At 42.5% G+C, this 20,694-nt stretch overlaps 1 protein-coding gene across 1 annotated transcript in view; it reads right to left on the bottom strand.

Annotated features, from left to right (window-relative positions):
• Positions 1–20,694, bottom strand: part of ssrp1a (structure specific recognition protein 1a) — a 77,284-nt gene that overhangs the window by 37,733 nt on the left and 18,857 nt on the right. Inside the window, exon 6 of the mRNA XM_060927321.1 lies at positions 786–886. Coding sequence (XP_060783304.1) covers positions 786–886 — 101 coding nt within the window. The remainder of the gene's footprint in view (positions 1–785; positions 887–20,694) is intronic.

Genomic DNA, 20,694 nt, shown 5'->3' with positions numbered 1-20,694 from the left:
GCAAAGAAGAAAGCATTCAGCCTTGATTTTGAAAAAGAACTGAAAGATGCAGGTACTTTGTATTGATTAATGTGGGAAATGCGCTCAGTATAATATGGATTTATCACAAAAACACACGCATGTATTTATTATTTTGAAAACCAACCAGCCGCCTGATCTGGCACGTTTTAAACGTGCAACAGTAATGATGTAAATATCAGCGCGACGGATTAGTGCCCGAAAGCGTTTTTTTTTTTTCATTTAACCAGTGGTTCGAAGTCATATGGAATAATCTCCATCACTGATGAAGCTGGCAGATCTCAAAATTAATCTAAAGTGGAATGATACGGCGATCTGGCCGCTGGGTAAACAGTTTTCAAAATGGCAGCGCTGACACTTCACGTTTGAAGTCTCGCACAAGTCTCGTGAAGACGTTCGAAGTCTCGCACAAGTCTCGTGAAGATCGTGTGGACAAGCGACGCCTGCCGTGGACCAAACGAACTAAATTCAACATGGCTGAAAACCAAAAAGGCTGTTGAGTGTAATATAATGTGCCAATACGAGTCACGATATGGAGGTTAATAAAACCGAAAACGTAATTGAATAAACGTTAATTAAGAAATAAAGCAAGTTTACAAATGACTTCAGTTCCCCTTTAAATTTCTAAATGGTGGACGTTACTGGTGATTTACGTACTGCAGGGACAGTCAAATAAGATCATTAGAGCACATTTCGGTACAAGTGGACGTCAGGGTGCAGTTACAAACCAAAAATAAAAGAGCCAGGTAGGCGCATGTTTTTTTTACCTTCCTCTGGGTGTAAGGCACTGCAGTTCTTTGAAGATACACACAGCATCTCCGGTAGCTTGAATAACATCTGCCTGAGAGAGAATATTCTGGGAAAAGACCTGAGAGAGAGAGAGAGATCCTATAACTTCATTCCAAATGAGGATTTATTTATCTGTGCCGAGTGTCCGTAGCCTCTGCTCAGAGGTTCTAAAGACAAACAGTCATGGTATAATGAGGGAAATACAGCAGGGGCCTTTTTCCACTTTAAGCAGGTTCCTATCAAGCCCTTGGGGAACTAAAGGCTTCCAAAAGTGCAGGGCTCTACATTAACTTCTGAAACCACTTGTCCTGTCGGGCAAGTTGAAAGGAAATTTACTTGTCCGAATGTGAAGTTGACTTGTCCGAAGAAATATTTGAGGAAAAAAAAAAAAAACAACACTATTTGTAACCCAACAATCTTTATTGAATTTGTTTCCAAATTCACAACTTACACTACGTTCAGACTGCAACCTGAAACGACCCATATCCGATTTGTTGTGAAATCCGATTTTTTTTGTTAAGCCGTTCACATTACCAATTATATGAGACTTGTATGCGATCTCCAATATGAACGGAAAACGACCCAAAAGTGTCCCACATGCGCAAACTGACACGTAATGCAGTCGAGCAGGTCGTAATGTGGACATGTCACATGACACCGGCCGCTTCTTTTGTTGGCATCCTTAGCTTCTTTATATTTAGCACGAAGGCTCTTCACCTGTCGCTGGCACTGAAGCCAGGACCTCGTGTACCCGCGCTCGGCCAGTGCTTTCGCTATCGTTTCAAAAACAGCGCGATTTCGGTATGACCCCTCCAATTTCGCCTGCATAGCTTTATCCCCCCAAATGTTAAGTAATTCAAGCACCTCACAGTCCCTCCATTGGGTGCCCTCGGAGGTTTCTGCAGCATCTCCATGGCCGCCTGCCGAGTTGTCGTCCGCCATTGTTGTTGTTTTCCACCAAAGAGGCGGGATTAGCCAACGTAGAATAGTGACGTTTGTCTCTTGTTGATGACGTGTAGGTCGCATGAATGCGACCTGTCCGGTCAGACTGCAGTCGCATGTGAAAATAACGGATATGCATCGGAATTAGGCCCACATATCCAAGCGGCCTGGGTCGCATGTGGAAAAAAAAAAAAAATCGGATCCGTGTCGTTCAGATTGTCAATAACAAATCGGATACAGGTCGCATATGGGGAAAAAAAAAAAAAAAAAAATCGGATATGGGTCGTTTCAGGGTGCAGTCTGAACGTAGTCATATGCATAATATCTATGAATCAAAAGTAATCAATACTTGATATACTGAGGCAAAAATTCAAAAATATAGTAAAAACAGACTGATTGATACCATAATTCACCAATTATTCTGCTGAAGTTCAGAAGCAATATATTCCAATAGAGTAGAAATTATGAACATAAAATTTTAAGAACAAAATAAGTGAGATCCAGAAACACGAACCATTATATATACACAGATCAGTACTCTGCAGTTCAGTAACAAATATCACAAAAACTAAACATTATCATAAAATTTATGACTTGATGAGATATCACTAGTTTGGACAAGAGAAACAAATAACAATGCTACAAATAAAAACTGATAAAAATCTATTCACTGCAGAAAAATTTGGACTCCATCAATCATTAATTTATTTATGAGAAACTGAAAACCAGAAAATTAAAATTATATATACACACATTTTCGTTTTTAAATTTTTAACTTTGAATATATATCCTCCACTGATTAATTGTTGTCCAATTATTCAGTGTGGCTCCTGTATGGTATTTAATGGTCAAAAAAAAAAAAAAAAAGATTAAGAATTTCAAATAATCCATAATTTTATATATATATATATATATATATATATATATATATATATATATATATATATATATATATCTTATAGAGCCCTATGTTTCAAATCCCTAAACTCCCATTACTAATTAGTTAATTAATACAGCCGGTAACCTAATTAGCAGCCATTCGACAGCTTGGTATTTCATAGATAACTTTCCCCACTCCTACCGCACTCCCCGTCAACCCACACGCATGCAAGCGCACATTCCAAGCCCAGCACACCCCGCCACACGCTCGGCTGTATAATGAACACCATCAACAACAATTCAAAGATTTGGAAATTACCACATACTCAGCGTAAATATACAGTTGAAGAATGATCCCACCAACAGAAATGTCAACAAATCCATGTGTATGACACGATTAAAACCAATCATAAACGACCGTTTACATTTCAGCTCAAATACAGGAAACGGTATTGGCCGGTTTCGCAAGTGGAATATTGCGCATGTGCACATTGCTCTTTCCGAATAGAAACATCCGGCAATTCATCAAAAACAATATGTCGAGTGAGATGCTTCGGAAATCATGTGAATAGACTGATCAATTTGATACGTAACCCGAATATCGGCATATTTTAGCACTTGTCCGATCGGACAAGTAACTGAGACGATGAACTTGTCCGACAAAGTATCACTTGTCCCGGACAAGCGTTAATGTCGAGCCCTGAAGTGTCCTGAATTAGAACAAGACCATCTTGGAGGACTTCCTGTTTTACATTTCATACCACGACCAGCAGAATGTCATTCGTGGTGATTACATTTCAGCATGCGGCTAAGCTACAGGAACATGTTCAGAACTGCTCATTTTGCTTTACTGTAAGGAAATCACGCTGACTAACATAAGTTTCTTTTTTTAAGGAAGTCAATTTCCACCACTTTTTTGGGGTGGAGTGGGGGAAAGAAATCACATCATAATAATAAGAATGCACCTGTGGGTGCAATCAGTTAATTATTGATATTAAGTGATCAATCTCGTTAAATCAGTCTCATTAAATTTTGAAGGTTAATAATTAAAATGAATCAATCCCATTGAATCGTTTAATTTGACTCGTTTGAATTGAATCATACCATAGAATCAGTCTCATTCAGTGAATCATTCAATGAATCGTTTAGTGAATCATTTAGTGAATCGTTCAATGAATCGTTTAGTGAATCATTTGGTGAATCGTTCAATGAATCGTTTAGTGAATCATTTGGTGAATCATTCAATGAATCATTTAGTGAATCATACCATTAATCCTGGTGCTTAATAATAAGTTACCAAACAGCTAAATTATGGTACATTTCCTAATTATTAAGATCACTTACCATATAACATTTGCATATGCACCCTTTTTGAATTCTTTGAGAAAATTGGGGACTTCAGATATTGTTGTTCACACAAATAAACAGTTTGTTTAATAAATGAATTTATTATACAAAGATAAAAAGGTAAAATAATAAATCAATATATACAAGCAGTGTGGTGTGTGTGTGTGTGTGAGAGAGAGAAGGACTTGACCATGTGTTTAGCCTCGTGTAGCTAACTACACGTGGTGGAGGCCTAGCTTGTTGGTAGCTAAACAAAAGAATGTTATCTAAACAGAACAAAGGATTAGCTCTGTGTTTAGCCTTGTGTTGCTAGTGTGAGTTTGCTAAAGGCCCTATGGCCTAGCTAAAGTGTGTTTGTTAAGCCTGGTGAGGCCTACTGAGCACGTGTTGCTAAAGACAAGGGTATTAGCCGTAGCTAACTAAAAGCTAGCTTGTGGATTTCTAGCTGAGGTGTGGTTTATCAGGCCTGATGAGCACATGGTAGGCCTTGATTAGCTTTGTGTTGCTAAGCAGACAAAAGGGAAGCTGTAGCTAACCCACTAGCTCATAACCATGCTGAATCCACTGAAATCTTGAGATCAAGATGTATAATAATGAAATTATATTGTTAGTAAGAATAAAAGAGAGAAGCATGTGCAGCCTATCTATTAAACAATTGAGAGAACATAGAACCAAAATAAATCAACACGCTGCGTGTCTAACAGTGTAACAGATAAACCTGGGTTTAAATTCACACTATTTCAAATAAAAGCAAATTCCTAAGACTATCCTAATTATGCCCAAATGCCAAAATCTTACTTAATCCTGCCTTTAGCAAGATATGAAGAACTATTCGCCGGTGTCGTCTCGGGCCTCGCCGTGGGAGCACGTGAGCCGCTCGTGATGGAGGCGGAGAAAACTTTCGGGTCCAGCGGAGCACTTGGGTGGGTCCCGTGGAAAGCAGAGGATTCTTGGTCCGAACCTCAGCGTTCGTGAGGAAAAGTCTCTGACCAGAATAAGATGCACAGCGCTTTTGAGTTAAAAAGGATTCAATCGCTTCTTAACTTCTGACTGCCTGGGCTGCAGTCGTGACGTCACTTCTAATGCAAGTTGTAACTCAGGTTGAGTTTAAAGATCGCGCGACTCTAGAGTTTACCTTTGCCAAGGGTAAGAAGGAAAATCGCGCTGAGTGATGGATCTTGCAAGAAAGAAGACGTCTTTTTGGGGTGGAGAGCGCCTCTTTATACGTCCAGATCCATCGGAAGCCAGCCGTGAGAGACCAAGATGGAAGCGTTGTCCCATTGTTTTATGTTTCCTTGTATGATGACGTAGATGATCCCGCCCACGCATGACGTAGGTCACACGGAAGTGGACTGGGAATTGTAGTTCTGACACAAGATGGCGGCATGATACCTACAGTCCCCCTTTTGGTCTCAGGGGTATGACGGAGTCGTAGCACTGAGAGCACCTTATCGTATCATCGCCGTGTCCATAGTCCTTGAGGTAGACTTGTCCTGTGCAGTCCATGGTGTCCTGTGAAGACTGTAAACTTGTGAGTTCCAGTAAGACAGTTGGAGACAGAGGCATTTTGGGCATAATATAATCACTATGGGCATTTTGGGCATATAATCACTATCTAACTAACTAGATCAAAACCACATCAAAAAAATTAAACATGGAACATGAAACATGTAGTGTTCAATTTCTTAGGCATAAAAAAAACAAGAAAAGAGAAGAAATGAAGGAAGGAAAGAAGTATTAGTGTTTGGGTTGGCAAACCTAATCTTCTGGGAAGGTGATAGCAGTGGGGGGTCTGGCTAGAAAGCGTGCGCTACTGCGGCTAGCTGTCGGGGACACAGACCATCTTATCTAGCTAGGTGTGTAGTGTTATGTATGGGTTGCCTGGGCAGACCCAGTGGATGTCTTTCGTGAAGGTGCACATCTCTAAGTTTTGTGGATTCACAAAAGTGAGGACAGCACTGCCAAGACTATATGCCAGGTGTATTTGCGATGAATACACACTAGTAATAATGGCGGATTTTAGTATTTTATCTACCATGTTATACTGAAGGGTTATTACTTCATTGGGTTGGTGAAGTCTGACCGGGAATGTTAGTGTACGCTTATGGTTGAGTGATGCGTACAAGCTAAGTGGACAGGATGGGCCTAGCTGTCGTCCACCCCCTTTTGGAGTGAGGACTGTTCAAAAGGTTTGATTCGATTATCATGGAAATCGATATGAAAGCGTTTGATTAGGCCTAGATGTCCTAATGTGATGCGCGACGGGGAACGGTTTTCCCACGATCGAAAGGTCTCGACCAGGGTGGTAGGAACTTCTCTGAGATTCGGGTGTAGTAGGCTTTGTGTCCTTCTACTCTCGAATCGAGATTCTTTTGGGCACCTGTAAAGGTTGACTGTAGGTGGCGTTGTAGGTCGGCGACATGTTGATGTGCGGTGTATGCAATCGCGACGCTCATGGCCTCTGGTTTGTATAGGAGATGCGGGGGAAGAACCGACTCTCGCCCAGTCATCATCCCAAAGGGTGTGCCTTCAGTGGCGCAATGAGGGGTGGACCGAATGGCCCTTAGCACCAAGGGAAGTTTCACGTCCCAAATTTTACCATGGTTTGTGATATACTCTCGCAGCATGCTCACAATGGCTTGAATGGCTCGTTCAGCCTGACCAGAGAATTGAGGGTGGTACGCGATATTGAATTTCACCTCGACGCCTAACATGTTCCACAGCGCAGCCATTACACCAGCGGTGAAATGGGTGTCTGTGTCTGAGTCGATGGATAGAGGGAGATTTTTGCCACTAGGGGGAATCGCGATGTCGGGTGTTTCGACACCGGACTCGGTGCGCAAAGACATGAACTGAAGTTCATACGAAATTTGATCTCGCGTGGTGCTTGGTTGATCAGTGTTCGCACTAATCTCATCGCAATTAGTTTGTGCATGTTTTGTGGGATCCAACGACTGTGGGGTTTTGTTTTGTGTAAAGCTGACTAAGTTTATGTCGCAGGGCTTGGTTGGGATTGGGTCGCCTTGTGAGAGCCGTGTGTCTGAGAAATGGTGGTGAAGACTTTAGCGCACATGAGAGGTGCGTCTTGTGTGTTTGCCTTCGCCACCAGGGGGGGCCCTACATCCTGACCCTCGCCTGCTGTTTCAGAGGGATCTCCTTCCCCCTTTTACGAGATATACCCGTGGTTCCTGGCCTAGTCATGCCAGCAAATAGCTTTTTGCCATTTTTCTTGGGCTCTTTTGTTTTATCTGTTGAGGGGTCTGACGTCTCCTGTAACAGTTCTTTAATCTCAGCCAACTGGGCTTTTAAAGAGTCCAGCTCTGAGTGGAACTCACCAGGTTGGTCTGAGTCACTGTGTTGGTCGTCTCTACCCTTACGTTTAGAGCTACGGTCGGAACGCTTCTGCCATTTCTGGTCAGAGCGGGGATGACGGTTTTGCTGCCAACCGTTTTGTTCCCTACGACCCTTTTCATGTGATGGGCGATTGCCATCGTCACTGTGGACTCGCCCTCGGTCCCTCCTGGCCTTACCTTGTCGATTTTTCCACTCACCATTGTGATGGTTCGGCAAGGATCGGGCTGGACCGGAATTCTTCCAGGTGGGTCCCCCTTTCGGTGCTTCACCTCCTAAGGTTAGCGGGGGCTTGTCCTCACCCTGGAGACTAAGGACTCTGGGTTCATCATCATTTCCGTTTGCGGTTTTGACAATGGTCTCCCAGGTCATTTGGGCTAGTTGCCTAATTTCCCTCATCGAATAGCGACCTTGTCGACACGTCAGTGTGACATGGGTCCGCACGCTTGGGTGGAGGTTATGTAAGAAGAGAGATATGAAACCTCTATCTTCTTCCAAACCTGGTGCGCTACTACCTTGGAAATAGGCAGTACGTAGCCGTCTGTAATATTCACAAGGCGCCTCAGACCGTTTTTGTTTGATTTGTAATGCACACAATATCGCGGAGGTTTCGTCCGTGTATGGCGCATATTCTTCCCTCATGTAATTGCGAAGTTTCGAATAACTATCGCGAATGTTTGGGGGTAGTGTCTCTAAAAGGGCACGAACGCTACTACTGGAGGTCTTCCAGATTAGTCTAAGTTTTTCACGTGTTGTGGCGTTCGGCAGGTCCATCAGGCATCGATCAATTTCTCGTAAATAGTTATTTACATTAGTTCTTTGATTGTCGGGATCGAATCGCTCGACATCTTGGGCAAGTAGGTCAATTTGCCGTAAGCGAAGGGTTTGGTGCACGTCCTTGTGCGACCTTCTTGGCTCTTCTGAGCACTCACTATCTAAGCTACTCTGGTGTTGTTCCCGTTTCGCACTAGATTCGTGGTCTGATTCATCTGAAGATGGATCAGGGAGACTGAAGCGCACTGACCTAGGTGTGCTACGGGCCTGGGCTCGGGATGAGCACAGGGCGGCTCCATCCTGGCTAGACGACGACGGAGTCGTGTAGCGAGTTGATGGAGTTTGGCAGGATGTCTGGTTCTCGACCAGATCATTTACGGTGTCCGGTTCGGACGCCTCTTCCCGCTCCGAGCTTTGGCGCATTGTTGGGGGTCTTTCACGCCCCTCGCGCTGCTCTCGGGGGGTCTGCTCCTGGGCAGCCCTCTTAGCAACCATTTCGGCTTTCTCTAGCCGTTTGGTGCAATTATCAAGGGAGGTCTTCAAGAGCTCACACTCCCTATGTAAATCATTATGATCGGCTGTCAGCTTGGCATTGCTGGTGGTCAGCCTTTCAACCTCTCCGCGAAGGCATCTGATTTCTGAATCAGCATTTTGGAAGTATGATAGGAATAGCTTACCTAGTGCCGCTTGGACACTAACAGTTCTTTTTGGATCTCTCATATGTTTGTTTGAGTTATCTAAGTTGTTTTGGCATTCACTCTCACTCGTGTACTTAATGTTTGCCGTTTCGGAGGCAGAGCAGTGAATGAGGTATGCGATGACCTCAAGGAGAGACACGTCTTGAGCGTTGTCTTCCATTTTTGAGACATGAGGGGATGCCATTTTACTTAGGCTGGATGCTAGATAATTAATCAAGTTAATTATTAATGTAATCATTATTAATTAACTATGTAATTAATTAATAAGGTTTATTTGGAAATGCTCTCTTATCCTAAGTTGAATAGGTTATGAGTATTGGTGATATGGTTATCACACTACTGTTAACCGTTTTAACACACCTGGGGATATACCTTAGCAGTTGCTGAATTAAACTGAGTTTATTTGTTGTTGAACAATAATCCAGAAGTCAACAAACCAATTTCCTCACACGGGGCACCAATTTAACTGTGGGTGCAATCAGTTAATTATTGATATTAAAGTGATCAATCTCGTTAAATCAGTCTCATTAAATTTTGAAGGTTAATAATTAAAATGAATCAATCCCATTGAATCGTTTAATTTGACTCGTTTGAATTGAATCATACCATAGAATCAGTCTCATTCAGTGAATCATTCAATGAATCGTTTAGTGAATCATTTAGTGAATCGTTCAATGAATCGTTTAGTGAATCATTTGGTGAATCGTTCAATGAATCGTTTAGTGAATCATTTGGTGAATCGTTCAATGAATCATTTAGTGAATCATACCATTAATCCTGGTGCTTAATAATAAGTTACCAAACAGCTAAATTATGGTACATTTCCTAATTATTAAGATCACTTACCATATAACATTTGCATATGCACCCTTTTTGAATTCTTTGAGAAAATTGGGGACTTCAGATATTGTTGTTCACACAAATAAACAGTTTGTTTAATAAATGAATTTATTATACAAAGATAAAAAGGTAAAATAATAAATCAATATATACAAGCAGTGTGGTGTGTGTGTGTGTGTGTGTGTGTGTGTGTGTGTGAGAGAGAGAAGGACTTGACCATGTGTTTAGCCTCGTGTAGCTAACTACACGTGGTGGAGGCCTAGCTTGTTGGTAGCTAAACAAAAGAATGTTATCTAAACAGAACAAAGGATTAGCTCTGTGTTTAGCCTTGTGTTGCTAGTGTGAGTTTGCTAAAGGCCCTATGGCCTAGCTAAAGTGTGTTTGTTAAGCCTGGTGAGGCCTACTGAGCACGTGTTGCTAAAGACAAGGGTATTAGCCGTAGCCAACTAAAAGCTAGCTTGTGGATTTCTAGCTGAGGTGTGGTTTATCAGGCCTGATGAGCACATGGTAGGCCTTGATTAGCTTTGTGTTGCTAAGCAGACAAAAGGGAAGCTGTAGCTAACCCACTAGCTCATAACCATGCTGAATCCACTGAAATCTTGAGATCAAGATGTATAATAATGAAATTATATTGTTAGTAAGAATAAAAGAGAGAAGCATGCGCAGCCTATCTATTAAACAATTGAGAGAACATAGAACCAAAATAAATCAACACGCTGCGTGTCTAACAGTGTAACAGATAAACCTGGGTTTAAATTCACACTATTTCAAATAAAAGCAAATTCCTAAAGACTATCCTAATTATGCCCAAATGCCAAAATCTTACTTAATCCTGCCTTTAGCAAGATATGAAGAACTATTCGCCGGTGTCGTCTCGGGCCTCGCCGTGGGAGCACGTGAGCCGCTCGTGATGGAGGCGGAGAAAACTTTCGGGTCCAGCGGAGCACTTGGGTGGGTCCCGTGGAAAGCAGAGGATTCTTGGTCCGAACCTCAGCGTTCGTGAGGAAAAGTCTCTGACCAGAATAAGATGCACAGCGCTTTTGAGTTAAAAAGGATTCAATCGCTTCTTAACTTCTGACTGCCTGGGCTGCAGTCGTGACGTCACTTCTAATGCAAGTTGTAACTCAGGTTGAGTTTAAAGATCGCGCGACTCTAGAGTTTACCTTTGCCAAGGGTAAGAAGGAAAATCGCGCTGAGTGATGGATCTTGCAAGAAAGAAGACGTCTTTTTGGGGTGGAGAGCGCCTCTTTATACGTCCAGATCCATCGGAAGCCAGCCGTGAGAGACCAAGATGGAAGCGTTGTCCCATTGTTTTATGTTTCCTTGTATGATGACGTAGATGATCCCGCCCACGCATGACGTAGGTCACACGGAAGTGGACTGGGAATTGTAGTTCTGACACAAGATGGCGGCATGATACCTACACACCTCATGAGTTTGTCGCTGTGTCCGAAATCACTCATTAGGGGTGTTCACACGGCAACTTTTACTCCGGTGTAGCACCGGGGCTGCCCCGGTAGAGTGTTCACACGGTACAAAGTTATAGCGGTGTAGCCCCTGAAAGCTGCTTAAACCGGTGCAAATCTAACCCTGCTCGGGAGGTGGTTTAAGAAATTTACTCTGAGTAAATGCTAGTTTGCAGGGCAGCACCAATATAAAATGGGACGTCTGAACGCTACAGGGGTAGACTCGCTACGCGTGAGGAGAGTTGATTACATACGGGCATTGCATAATTTGCATCCTGGTATTTTGCGCTTCCAAAATGGCGAATATCAACAACAACAGAACTGTGTGTCTTCCAGTGTTGCCAGATTGGGCGGTTTTGAACATATTTTGGGCTGGAAAACGTCAGCAGTATGTGGCAACACTGTCTTCATCCACGTTGTTTTCCCGGCGCTTGGTGATGCCAATGACAACTGGGAAAAGGAAGTACATTTTCACGCATGCGCATATTTCATTTCCGCATTATTACTATCGTATAGCACGGTCGCAAAAACTGCCGTGTGACCGCAAGTGGGGCTGCACCAGTGCTAACACGCTTCTCTCTAGTAAGCAGGGTTGTGACGTGTGAACGCGCCACAAAATTTACACCGGTGTAAGATATATCGCAACAAAATACATCGGTGCAGCATCGATGCAAATATGTGCCGTGTGAACACCTCTAATACATAGTGGAGTATAAAGTGAATTTGCAATTTTGTAGTGCATAATGTACAGTAAGAATTATTATACCTTACATAGTGGACTCAGTATCCCACAATGCATCGTGAAAAGTCATGTAATGGTCACTAACCAAGCAATATACAGTGGGGCAAAAAAGTATTTAGTCAGTCAGTCACCCATTGTGCAAGTTCTCCCACTTAAAAAGATGAGAGAGGCCTGTAATCTTCATCATACCTGTAGGTATACCTCAACTATGAGAGACAAAATGAGAAAAAAAAATCCAGAAAAATCACATTGATTTTTAAAGAATTTATTTGCAAATTATGGTGGAAAATAAGTATTTGGTCAATAACAAAAGTTCATCTCAATACTTTGTTATATACCCTTTGTTGGCAATGACAGAGGTCAAACGTTTTCTGTAAGTCTTCACAAGGTTTTCACACACTGTTGCTGGTATTTTGGCCCATTCCTCCATGCAGATGTTCTCTAGAGCAGTGATGTTTTGGGGCTGTCGCTGGGCAACACGGACTTTCAACTCCCTCCAAAGATTTTCTATGGGGTTGAGATCTGGAGACTGGCTAGGCCACTCCAGGACCTTGAAATGCTTCTTACGAAGCCACTCCTTCGTTGCCCAGGCGGTGTGTTTGGTATCATTGTCATGCTGAAAGACCCAGCCACGTTTCATCTTCAATGCCCTTGCTGATGGAAGGAGGTTTTCACTCAAAATCTCACGATACATGGCCCCATTCATTCTTTCCTTTACACGGATCAGTCGTCCTGGTCCCTTTGCAGAAAAACAGCCCCAAAGCATGATGTTTCCACCCCCATGCTTCACAGTAGGTATGGTGTTCTTTGGATGCAACTCAGCATTCTTTCTCCTCCAAACACAAGTTGAGTTTTTACCAAAAAGTTCTATTTTGGTTTCATCTGACCATATGACATTCTCCCAATCCTCTTTTGGATCATCCAAATGCTCTCTAGCAAACTTCAGACGGGCCTGGACATGTACTGGCTTAAGCAGGGGGACACGTCTGGCACTGCAGGATTTGAGTCCCTGGCGGCGTAGTGTGTTACTGATGGTAGCCTTTGTTACTTTGGTCCCAGCTCTCTGCAGGTCATTCACTAGGTCCCTCCGTGTGGTTCTGGGATTTTTGCTCACCGTTCTTGTGATCATTTTGACCCCAAGGGGTGAGATCTTGCGTGGAGCCCCAGATCGAGGGAGATTATCAGTGGTCTTGTATGTCTTCCATTTTCTAATAATTGCTCCCACAGTTGATTTCTTCACACCAAGCTGCTTACCTATTGCAGATTCAGTCGTCTTCCCAGCCTGGTGCAGGTCTACAATTTTGTTTCTGGTGTCCTTTGACAGCTCTTTGGTCTTGGCCATAGCGGAGTTTGGAATGTGACTGTTTGAGGTTGTGGACAGGTGTCTTTTATACTGATAACGAGTTCAAACAGGTGCCATTAATACAGGTAACGAGTGGAGGACAGAGGAACCTCTTAAAGAAGTTACAGGTCTGTGAGAGCCAGAAATCTTGCTTGTTTGTAGGTGACCAAATACTTATTTTACCGAGGAATTTACCAATTAATTCATTAAAAATCCTACAATGTGATTTCCTGGATTCTTTCCCCCCATTCTGTCTCTCATAGTTGAAGTGTACCTATGATGAAAATTACAGGCCTCTCTCATCTTTTTAAGTGGGAGAACTTGCACAATTGGTGGCTGACTAAATACTTTTTTGCCCCACTGTATACACCATCATGCATCGCGGTCGCGCTGAAAGAAAAGCTGTTTCATAAGGAGCGTTAAGTTTTTGAGATTGAGTATAGCAGAAGTTCGTTTTTCCTTATGACAACGGGCACGAGATATAAATTTATAAGTTACGGTATGAAAATGGCAATAATAATATAGCAGTGTTTTCCCCAGAAAAAAAAAAATTAAAGCCCTAAATTCTGGCATGATAAAACACAGACAATTGAGCGCCGAAGGCACGAAGCAAAACTACAGGGCGTCCAGGGGCATGCCCCCCCCCGGAAAATTTTTTTAAAATAGATGCTCTCGGGTGCATTTTCAGGGTCTCGGAGAGGTTTTAGATACATGATTATAGAATAGATTTTACCGGTGTTTCAATGATTTCTGACCTAAATAGTATTAATGTATACACATTTTAAATTTCACCTTAAAAGTTCAACATGCAAGTTAAACTGTTTTGTTATAGATTACTGAGGTATACGATAGATTTTCAATCTACGGGGATTCCTTAATTATCTATAATCAAGTAGTGTTGTCACAAAAACGTGCATGAAAATATAAACAGTGGTTTGCTCCATCTTATGCAATCCAATGAAGAGAATCGATCATCATGACCTACCACCTTAAAATAAGTTGCTGTATTACTAGAACTGTAATAACTTAAATATTTCTGATGCAATTACCGTAATACATGTATAACTAACATACACTGAAAAGTAAGGCAACTGCATATTATAAAGTTTAAATTTTGGCACTTTATTAAATGGACTAGATGAAGATTAAACAGGGATGTGATTTGGGGCTGGTGAAATTATCTGAAAATTTTAGCCGGGGGTCTGGGGGCCACAGGCCCCCAGCTGGTCCAGGGCAGCACCCTGGTGAGGGGACAAGGGGGGAAGCCCCCCGAAGCTCCTGGGTTTTGGGGTTTTCTGACTTAAAAATTGTACTAAAATGGCAAGCAAACACACAAGAAAAAACTTGTCATGATTAACAAATTCAAGCCAATTTAATGGTCAACATGCAACTCTGACACACACACACACACTCTCGCTCACTCTCTCACTCGCTCGCTCTCTCTCACTCGCTCGCGCCCTCTCTCTCGCCCGCGCCCTCTCTCTCGCCCGCGCCCTCTCTCTCGCCCGCGCCCTCGCCCTCTCTCTCGCGCCCTCGCTCGCGCCCTCTCTCTCGCTCACGCCCTCTCTCTCTCTCACTCGCTTTGCATCTTTACGCTCGATCACGGAGGCTGCCATCTTTCAACTCTGTTTGAAGCGAGCTTACGTACAGCTATCTAACAAGCGCGTTCATTGGTTGTTACAGAGCGATGGGCCAATCACGTATCTCGTTTCATCTCAATGACGGAATTGCGTAAATGACGTAATTACGTCAATGAGATGAAACGAGGTACATGATTGGCCCATCGCTCTGTAACAACCAATAAATGCGCTTGCTTCAAACAAAGAGTTGAAAGATGGCAGCCTCCGTGATCGAGGCGTAAAGATGCAAATCCGAGGCTGCCATCTTTCAAACAAAGTCGGAACGAATAGGATACGAATGTGGATTTGAGGGAAAAATCGGAAGCATTTTTTTTTTCAAGTTTTGAGGTGAAAAAAGCGGAATTCCGCGAATTCGCGGAAAAATCACATCCCTGATTAAAACATATTTAAAGGAAAAGAAAACTTAATTCATACATTTAAGTTTGCAGAAAGATTATGTACTTATAAACACATCCATGAAGAGAATTTGTTAAGTGTCAAATGTAGCATCATTTCAAATAATAAATCATAAGCATTTTTGGCAGCGTGATGTCACTGTGAGCCTTTAACAAAAGAATAATCCGGAGCCGCCTTTTGTTAAATGGATCCCAGGGACATCACACTGCCAAAAATGCTTATGATTATTATTTGAAATTATGCTGTATTTGACACATTTGGACAACTTCACTTCGTGAGAGTGTTTATAAGTACGTAATCTTTCTGCAAACCCAAACTAATGAATTAAAAGTTTTCTTCTCCTTTAAAGCAGATTAAATCTCCTTGGCTTTTGCTTGGCCCAATGTTAGCCAACCCTCTCATAGTCCATCTCGCGGTCATCCATGCTGATGTGGATCAAATTGTCCAGCAAGTCTTCTCCTAGCTTATTAAAATCAGTCGGCTTTGTCCGTCTGGTGAGGGACAACATCGGCAGTCAATGAGATCGCTTATAACGAATCGGAAAATGGGATGTCTGACGTTTTCTTTCGATATTTTTATTGGACGGTTTGAACACGTGATCTTGACATAGCCAACAGATTACAGTTTGTTTACATCATACCACGCGGATGTATTACTTTGACAGAATCAACACAAACATTGGAAAAAAAGACCGCTTGTTTAACACATATATCAATCAGTATGTAAATGGATCTGTTATTTGCTCTATGTATCTAGTTACTTGTGGGTAGGAAATTTAACGTATCGGTATAAATCTAAGCGTATCGGATTTTACTTAATGCGACTAAGTGTATCGGCAGGCAGAGCAAGCGTATCGGGCCCGACATGCTAAAACGCTTTGGGGAAAACCATGCTGTAGTGTGTTGGGGTGAATGGACGGAGGAAGAAAACACATTATAAATGGACATTCGAGTATAATTAAAAGTAGTAAGAGAATAGAAAATAAGCTAAAATAGAAGACAAAATACAAGAAAAGTTGCAGTGCAGAGCGAGGAATTAATCGAAAAGCCTCAAATTTGATTTAATAAAAAGGCAGCGGCAAAGAAAAAGTATTCAGTCTTGATTTAAAAGAACTGAAAGATGCAGTAGACCCAAAGTACTTTGTATTTATTAATGTGGGAAATATGCTCACAGAGGTGCCAACCTTTGCGCTACGTTCACACTGCAAGGCTTAATGCTCAATTCCGATTTTTTTGTGAAATCCGATTTTTTTTTGTGAGGTCGTTCACATTAACAAATATATGCCACTTGTATGTGATCCTCAGTATGAATGAAAAGCGACCTAAAAGTGTTCCGCATGCGCATTGCAGGATACAACGATGTCACACGCAGTGAGCATGGCCAGTGTTTACGGAAGTAAAACCGCCCGGTTGCGGTATGACTCATCCAATCTAGCTTGAATAGCTGCATCCCCCCAAATGGAAATCAGCTCCCTAACCTCTGCGTCCTTTCATTGAGAAGATTCAGAACCTTCACAGCCCGAAGCGTCCCTCGCATTGATGTCATGCACAGGGGCGCAGATACGTTTTTTGAACTGGGAGGGACAAAAAACTGGGGGGGGGGGGGGGGGGGGACAAAGCTGCCAGCAAACCAACCCCAAACCCCGATATGCCTGTCAAACTTGTTGTTAGTAACCATAGCAACCAAGCTCGAGCTCGCAACCTGTGCAGTCTGCGCAGCTCAACCAACCGAATATCAGTCTTTGTTTTGTTTTATGTGAGTTGTTGCAACTATGTATACACTGCCGTGCACCTCAATAAACCGAATGGTAATTAGTCTTTTGATTTTTCCGTGAGGTTTGCCTTATGCAAAGAAAGACAGCATCTCCCTATAAGTGGGGGGGACCAAGCGAGGTGAATTTAAATCTGGGTGGGACGAGTCCCACCCTCTATCTGCGCCCGTGATTATGCGCCATGTTGTTGTAACTTTTTTGAGAGACCCGCCGCCTACTTCAGCGCAGAATAGGGACGTTTGTGGCTTGTTGATGACGTGCAAGTCGGATGAATGCGACCTGGCGGTTCAGACTGAAGTCGCATATGAAAAGAGCGGATAGGAATCAGAATTAGGACCACATATCCAAACGGCCTGGGTCGGATTTGAAAAAAAATCGGATCTGTGTCGTTCATATTGTCAATAAAAGATCGGATACAGGTCACATATGGGCGAAAAGATCGGATTTGAGTCACTTCAGCCTGCAGTGTGAACGTAGCCTTAGGTGATCCCATATCATAATGATCCAACGTGAACGGAGAGTGCGGATTACATCATTTGCTTAATAACTTTATGTAGCTATTAGAAAAAAGTAAGAAGGGTCATCTTTATTTGTCTGTATCAAAAATTATAGTAACAATATTATTGACATGTCACATTACAAATGATTGCAACAATTTTATATCTAAAATCATTATACAGCCATCGTCCCCCCCCCTTTTTTTTTTTTTTAATATTAGTATTTTACTCACAGCAGACATATAATAAAATAGTAAACTGCTGAATTATTTAAATGATTATTCAGGGCATTTGCCTATTCGGAGGGTGTAAAATATGGTTCAAATTGACGAGATCTCCCACCCCGGACACTTCTAATTGAGCCTAATAATTGCTAATTAAAATCACTGAAAAAATTGAATAATAAACTGACCTTTTTCGCGATCTCTGAATCAGAAAACATGTTCTTGAAAAGTTGTCCAGCGTGGTCTGCAACGGCAATGGGCAGATTATGTTCCACAATGAAGAAGTTTGTGAACATAACCTCTGCCTTTGTCACCTTGGCATCCAGGTCACCGTTGGACTTCACGAAAATATCCGATATTCTCTTATTGCTCCCAAGAGTTTCGGCGTTACCCTTGTGTCCTTCGGTATTAACATGCCGTCGTATGTCGCACGGGATATAGATATGTCTACTCGACATGTCGAGCAGAAAGCGTGGTGAACTGACTTCTTAGAAGGGATGATGAAATTTAATTTATCAGTGTACTCCTTACGGAACTTTTGGTTAACTGTTTTTGTTGGTCTACCGGCTTTAGGTTTACTATCCTTTTCGCTCGACATAATTATACTTCAAAAATTTAAACTGAAAAAGAAATCCCATGACTTGATAAACAAGCAGCATGGCGTCCAGACTCACGCTAGATATGCAAGATCGAATTCTATTGGTCAATGGTTATTGTGGATTTGTTTTTCGACCAATAATTGTAAAATTATACTACTCTGGGGGGGAAAAAAAAAAAATGCGGAAGCGCCGGAACGGTCAACTATGATGTACCCATGTAAGAAACTCTCAATATCGGAACAATTAGAGCCAAAATCGTAATTGCAGAATTTACTTTGAAAATCGTAATGATTGGCACCTCTGCGTTCAGTATAATATGTATTTATCACAAAAATATTATTTTGAAAACCCACCAGCCGACTGATCCGGCACGTTTTAATTGTGCGACAGTAATGACGTAAATAACGGCGCGGCCGAGTAGTATCCGAACGTGTTTTTCTTTTTTTTTCCTCCTCCATTTTACCAATGAGCTCACTGTATAGTCCTCTATACAGAATTCCTTATAAAGCGAGTAGGGAGCAGTGAACGAGCGAGTGATTTTGGACACAATTATGCATCTCATAATTACACAATACTCTTATGACAAAGTGCAAATATTATAATGGCTTACTAGTTTGTAAATAATAATAATAATAATAATAAAATATTATTATTAAGTTCAATTTATAATCAGCTTTTCTCAAAACCCATGGTCGCTTTACAATTATTGGGGTGGGGGGTTTCCACCAAGGTCAAGATGTCATTCCAATGGTGTAGCAGCCACAGTCCCACCAAAAGGTGCACGAAAACAAGTCCTACACCTCCAGCACAGCCACCGCGACGGCACTGGGCAACACCGCCCGGAACACCACACCATGGATCCACAAAGCGAGCACAGAAGCAACGCCACGCCGAGCGCTGGTATGTCACAAACCGCCTACACAGCTGCCACGACGCCACCGCTTGGAACATCATGGCAAGCACTAAAGCACTGCTGCACAGAGCGCTGGACAACCACGATGTTAAAATGAGCAACGAGCTCACTGCAGTCCATAACTAGGAGCACAAGCATCGCCCACGGCGAACCAAGGCCTGGAGGGAACTGACACCCAAAACTGGGTCTGGAGCTACACCACAGCCGGCAGACAAAAACACTCAAACACACAAAAAAAAAAACCCAAGAGAGAAAATAAAATACAAAGCTCTGATGAGAAGCGGCAGCCAGAATGCACACGGCATACTCTCAACCGGAAACAGAAATGAGATTCTCAAAATGATGACACGCATGATGAGATCATGGCATTATTATCAGACAGTATCCGACAATAATAAAATCCTTGGGCGATACGGTGGTGTAGTGGTTAACATGGTCACCTCACAGCAAGAAGGTTCTGGGTTCAAGCCCAGTGGCTGATGGGGGGCCTGTCTGTGTGGAGTTTGTATGTTCTTCCCGTGTCTGCGTGGGTTTTCTCCGGTTTCCCCCACAGCCCAAAGACATGCTACTCTAAATTGCTCATGGAGCACTTGCATGTGACGTCACAGCCGATCCAGATTGTGACAGACGCCATCGTGTCGGTCAAACGCCATATTCCGCCTTCTACTTCTACCATTTCTTCTGGAAAACCCTACTATATACAATTCTTCAACGGCTGCAGCTACAAGCTCTCCCTACCTGTGCACGTTTTTTATGTGTATTTTTGCGTGTTGTTCGTCTGTACCGGACTTCAATATCCACTACAACTGTATGGACTTACTGGACATTGGTTTCCAGCAGAAAATGACGGTTTGTAGCGATTTCCATCGCATGCACAACATTCTGGATGAGAAAAAAAAAAAAAAAAAAAACATTCCGGACGAGATAGCGAGACCAGCGGGGTCTCCGTGGATTGTTATCGGAAGCAAAGCGAAGGAGGCGGTGCCGGGAGCCGAAGAAAAAGCAAGGCTGCAGAGCCGGCCTGTTGATTAAGCTCAGAAAACAGCCACTCAAATCTCCACTGCCAAGCCTCTACCTCTCCAACGCCAGGTAAACAAGACGGACAATTTGGAATTACCTTATTCTATTCTATTATCGGCTGGTCAGTGCTATACTCAATACTTAAGTGACTTACCCATCCAATGAGGATTATTTTCTTGTTTACAAGATGCCACATCTGAGTCGCTGACAAATCCTGAATTTCTGTAAAGATAACTGTCCAGAGATTTATAGGCACGCAGTGCTTCACCACTGAACAGCGAGGGAAAGTTAATGAGGTAATTATACACGTCCGGGTATTCCGCTGGCAGTTCAAAATCCGGTCGTGAAAACTCCATCCGGTAAGCCATAAGGGTCACAAATCTGTAGATCGTTTATTTTAGACATATATCTAGTTATCTGTTCATTAGAAAAATGAGCCGTGTAGT

This window comes from Neoarius graeffei, chromosome 8 (genome assembly GCF_027579695.1).
Source record: "Neoarius graeffei isolate fNeoGra1 chromosome 8, fNeoGra1.pri, whole genome shotgun sequence".
Taxonomy (NCBI): Eukaryota; Metazoa; Chordata; class Actinopteri; order Siluriformes; family Ariidae; genus Neoarius; species Neoarius graeffei.
Note: the sequence above shows the minus strand (reverse complement) of the source record. Positions and strands in the feature narration are given on the sequence as shown.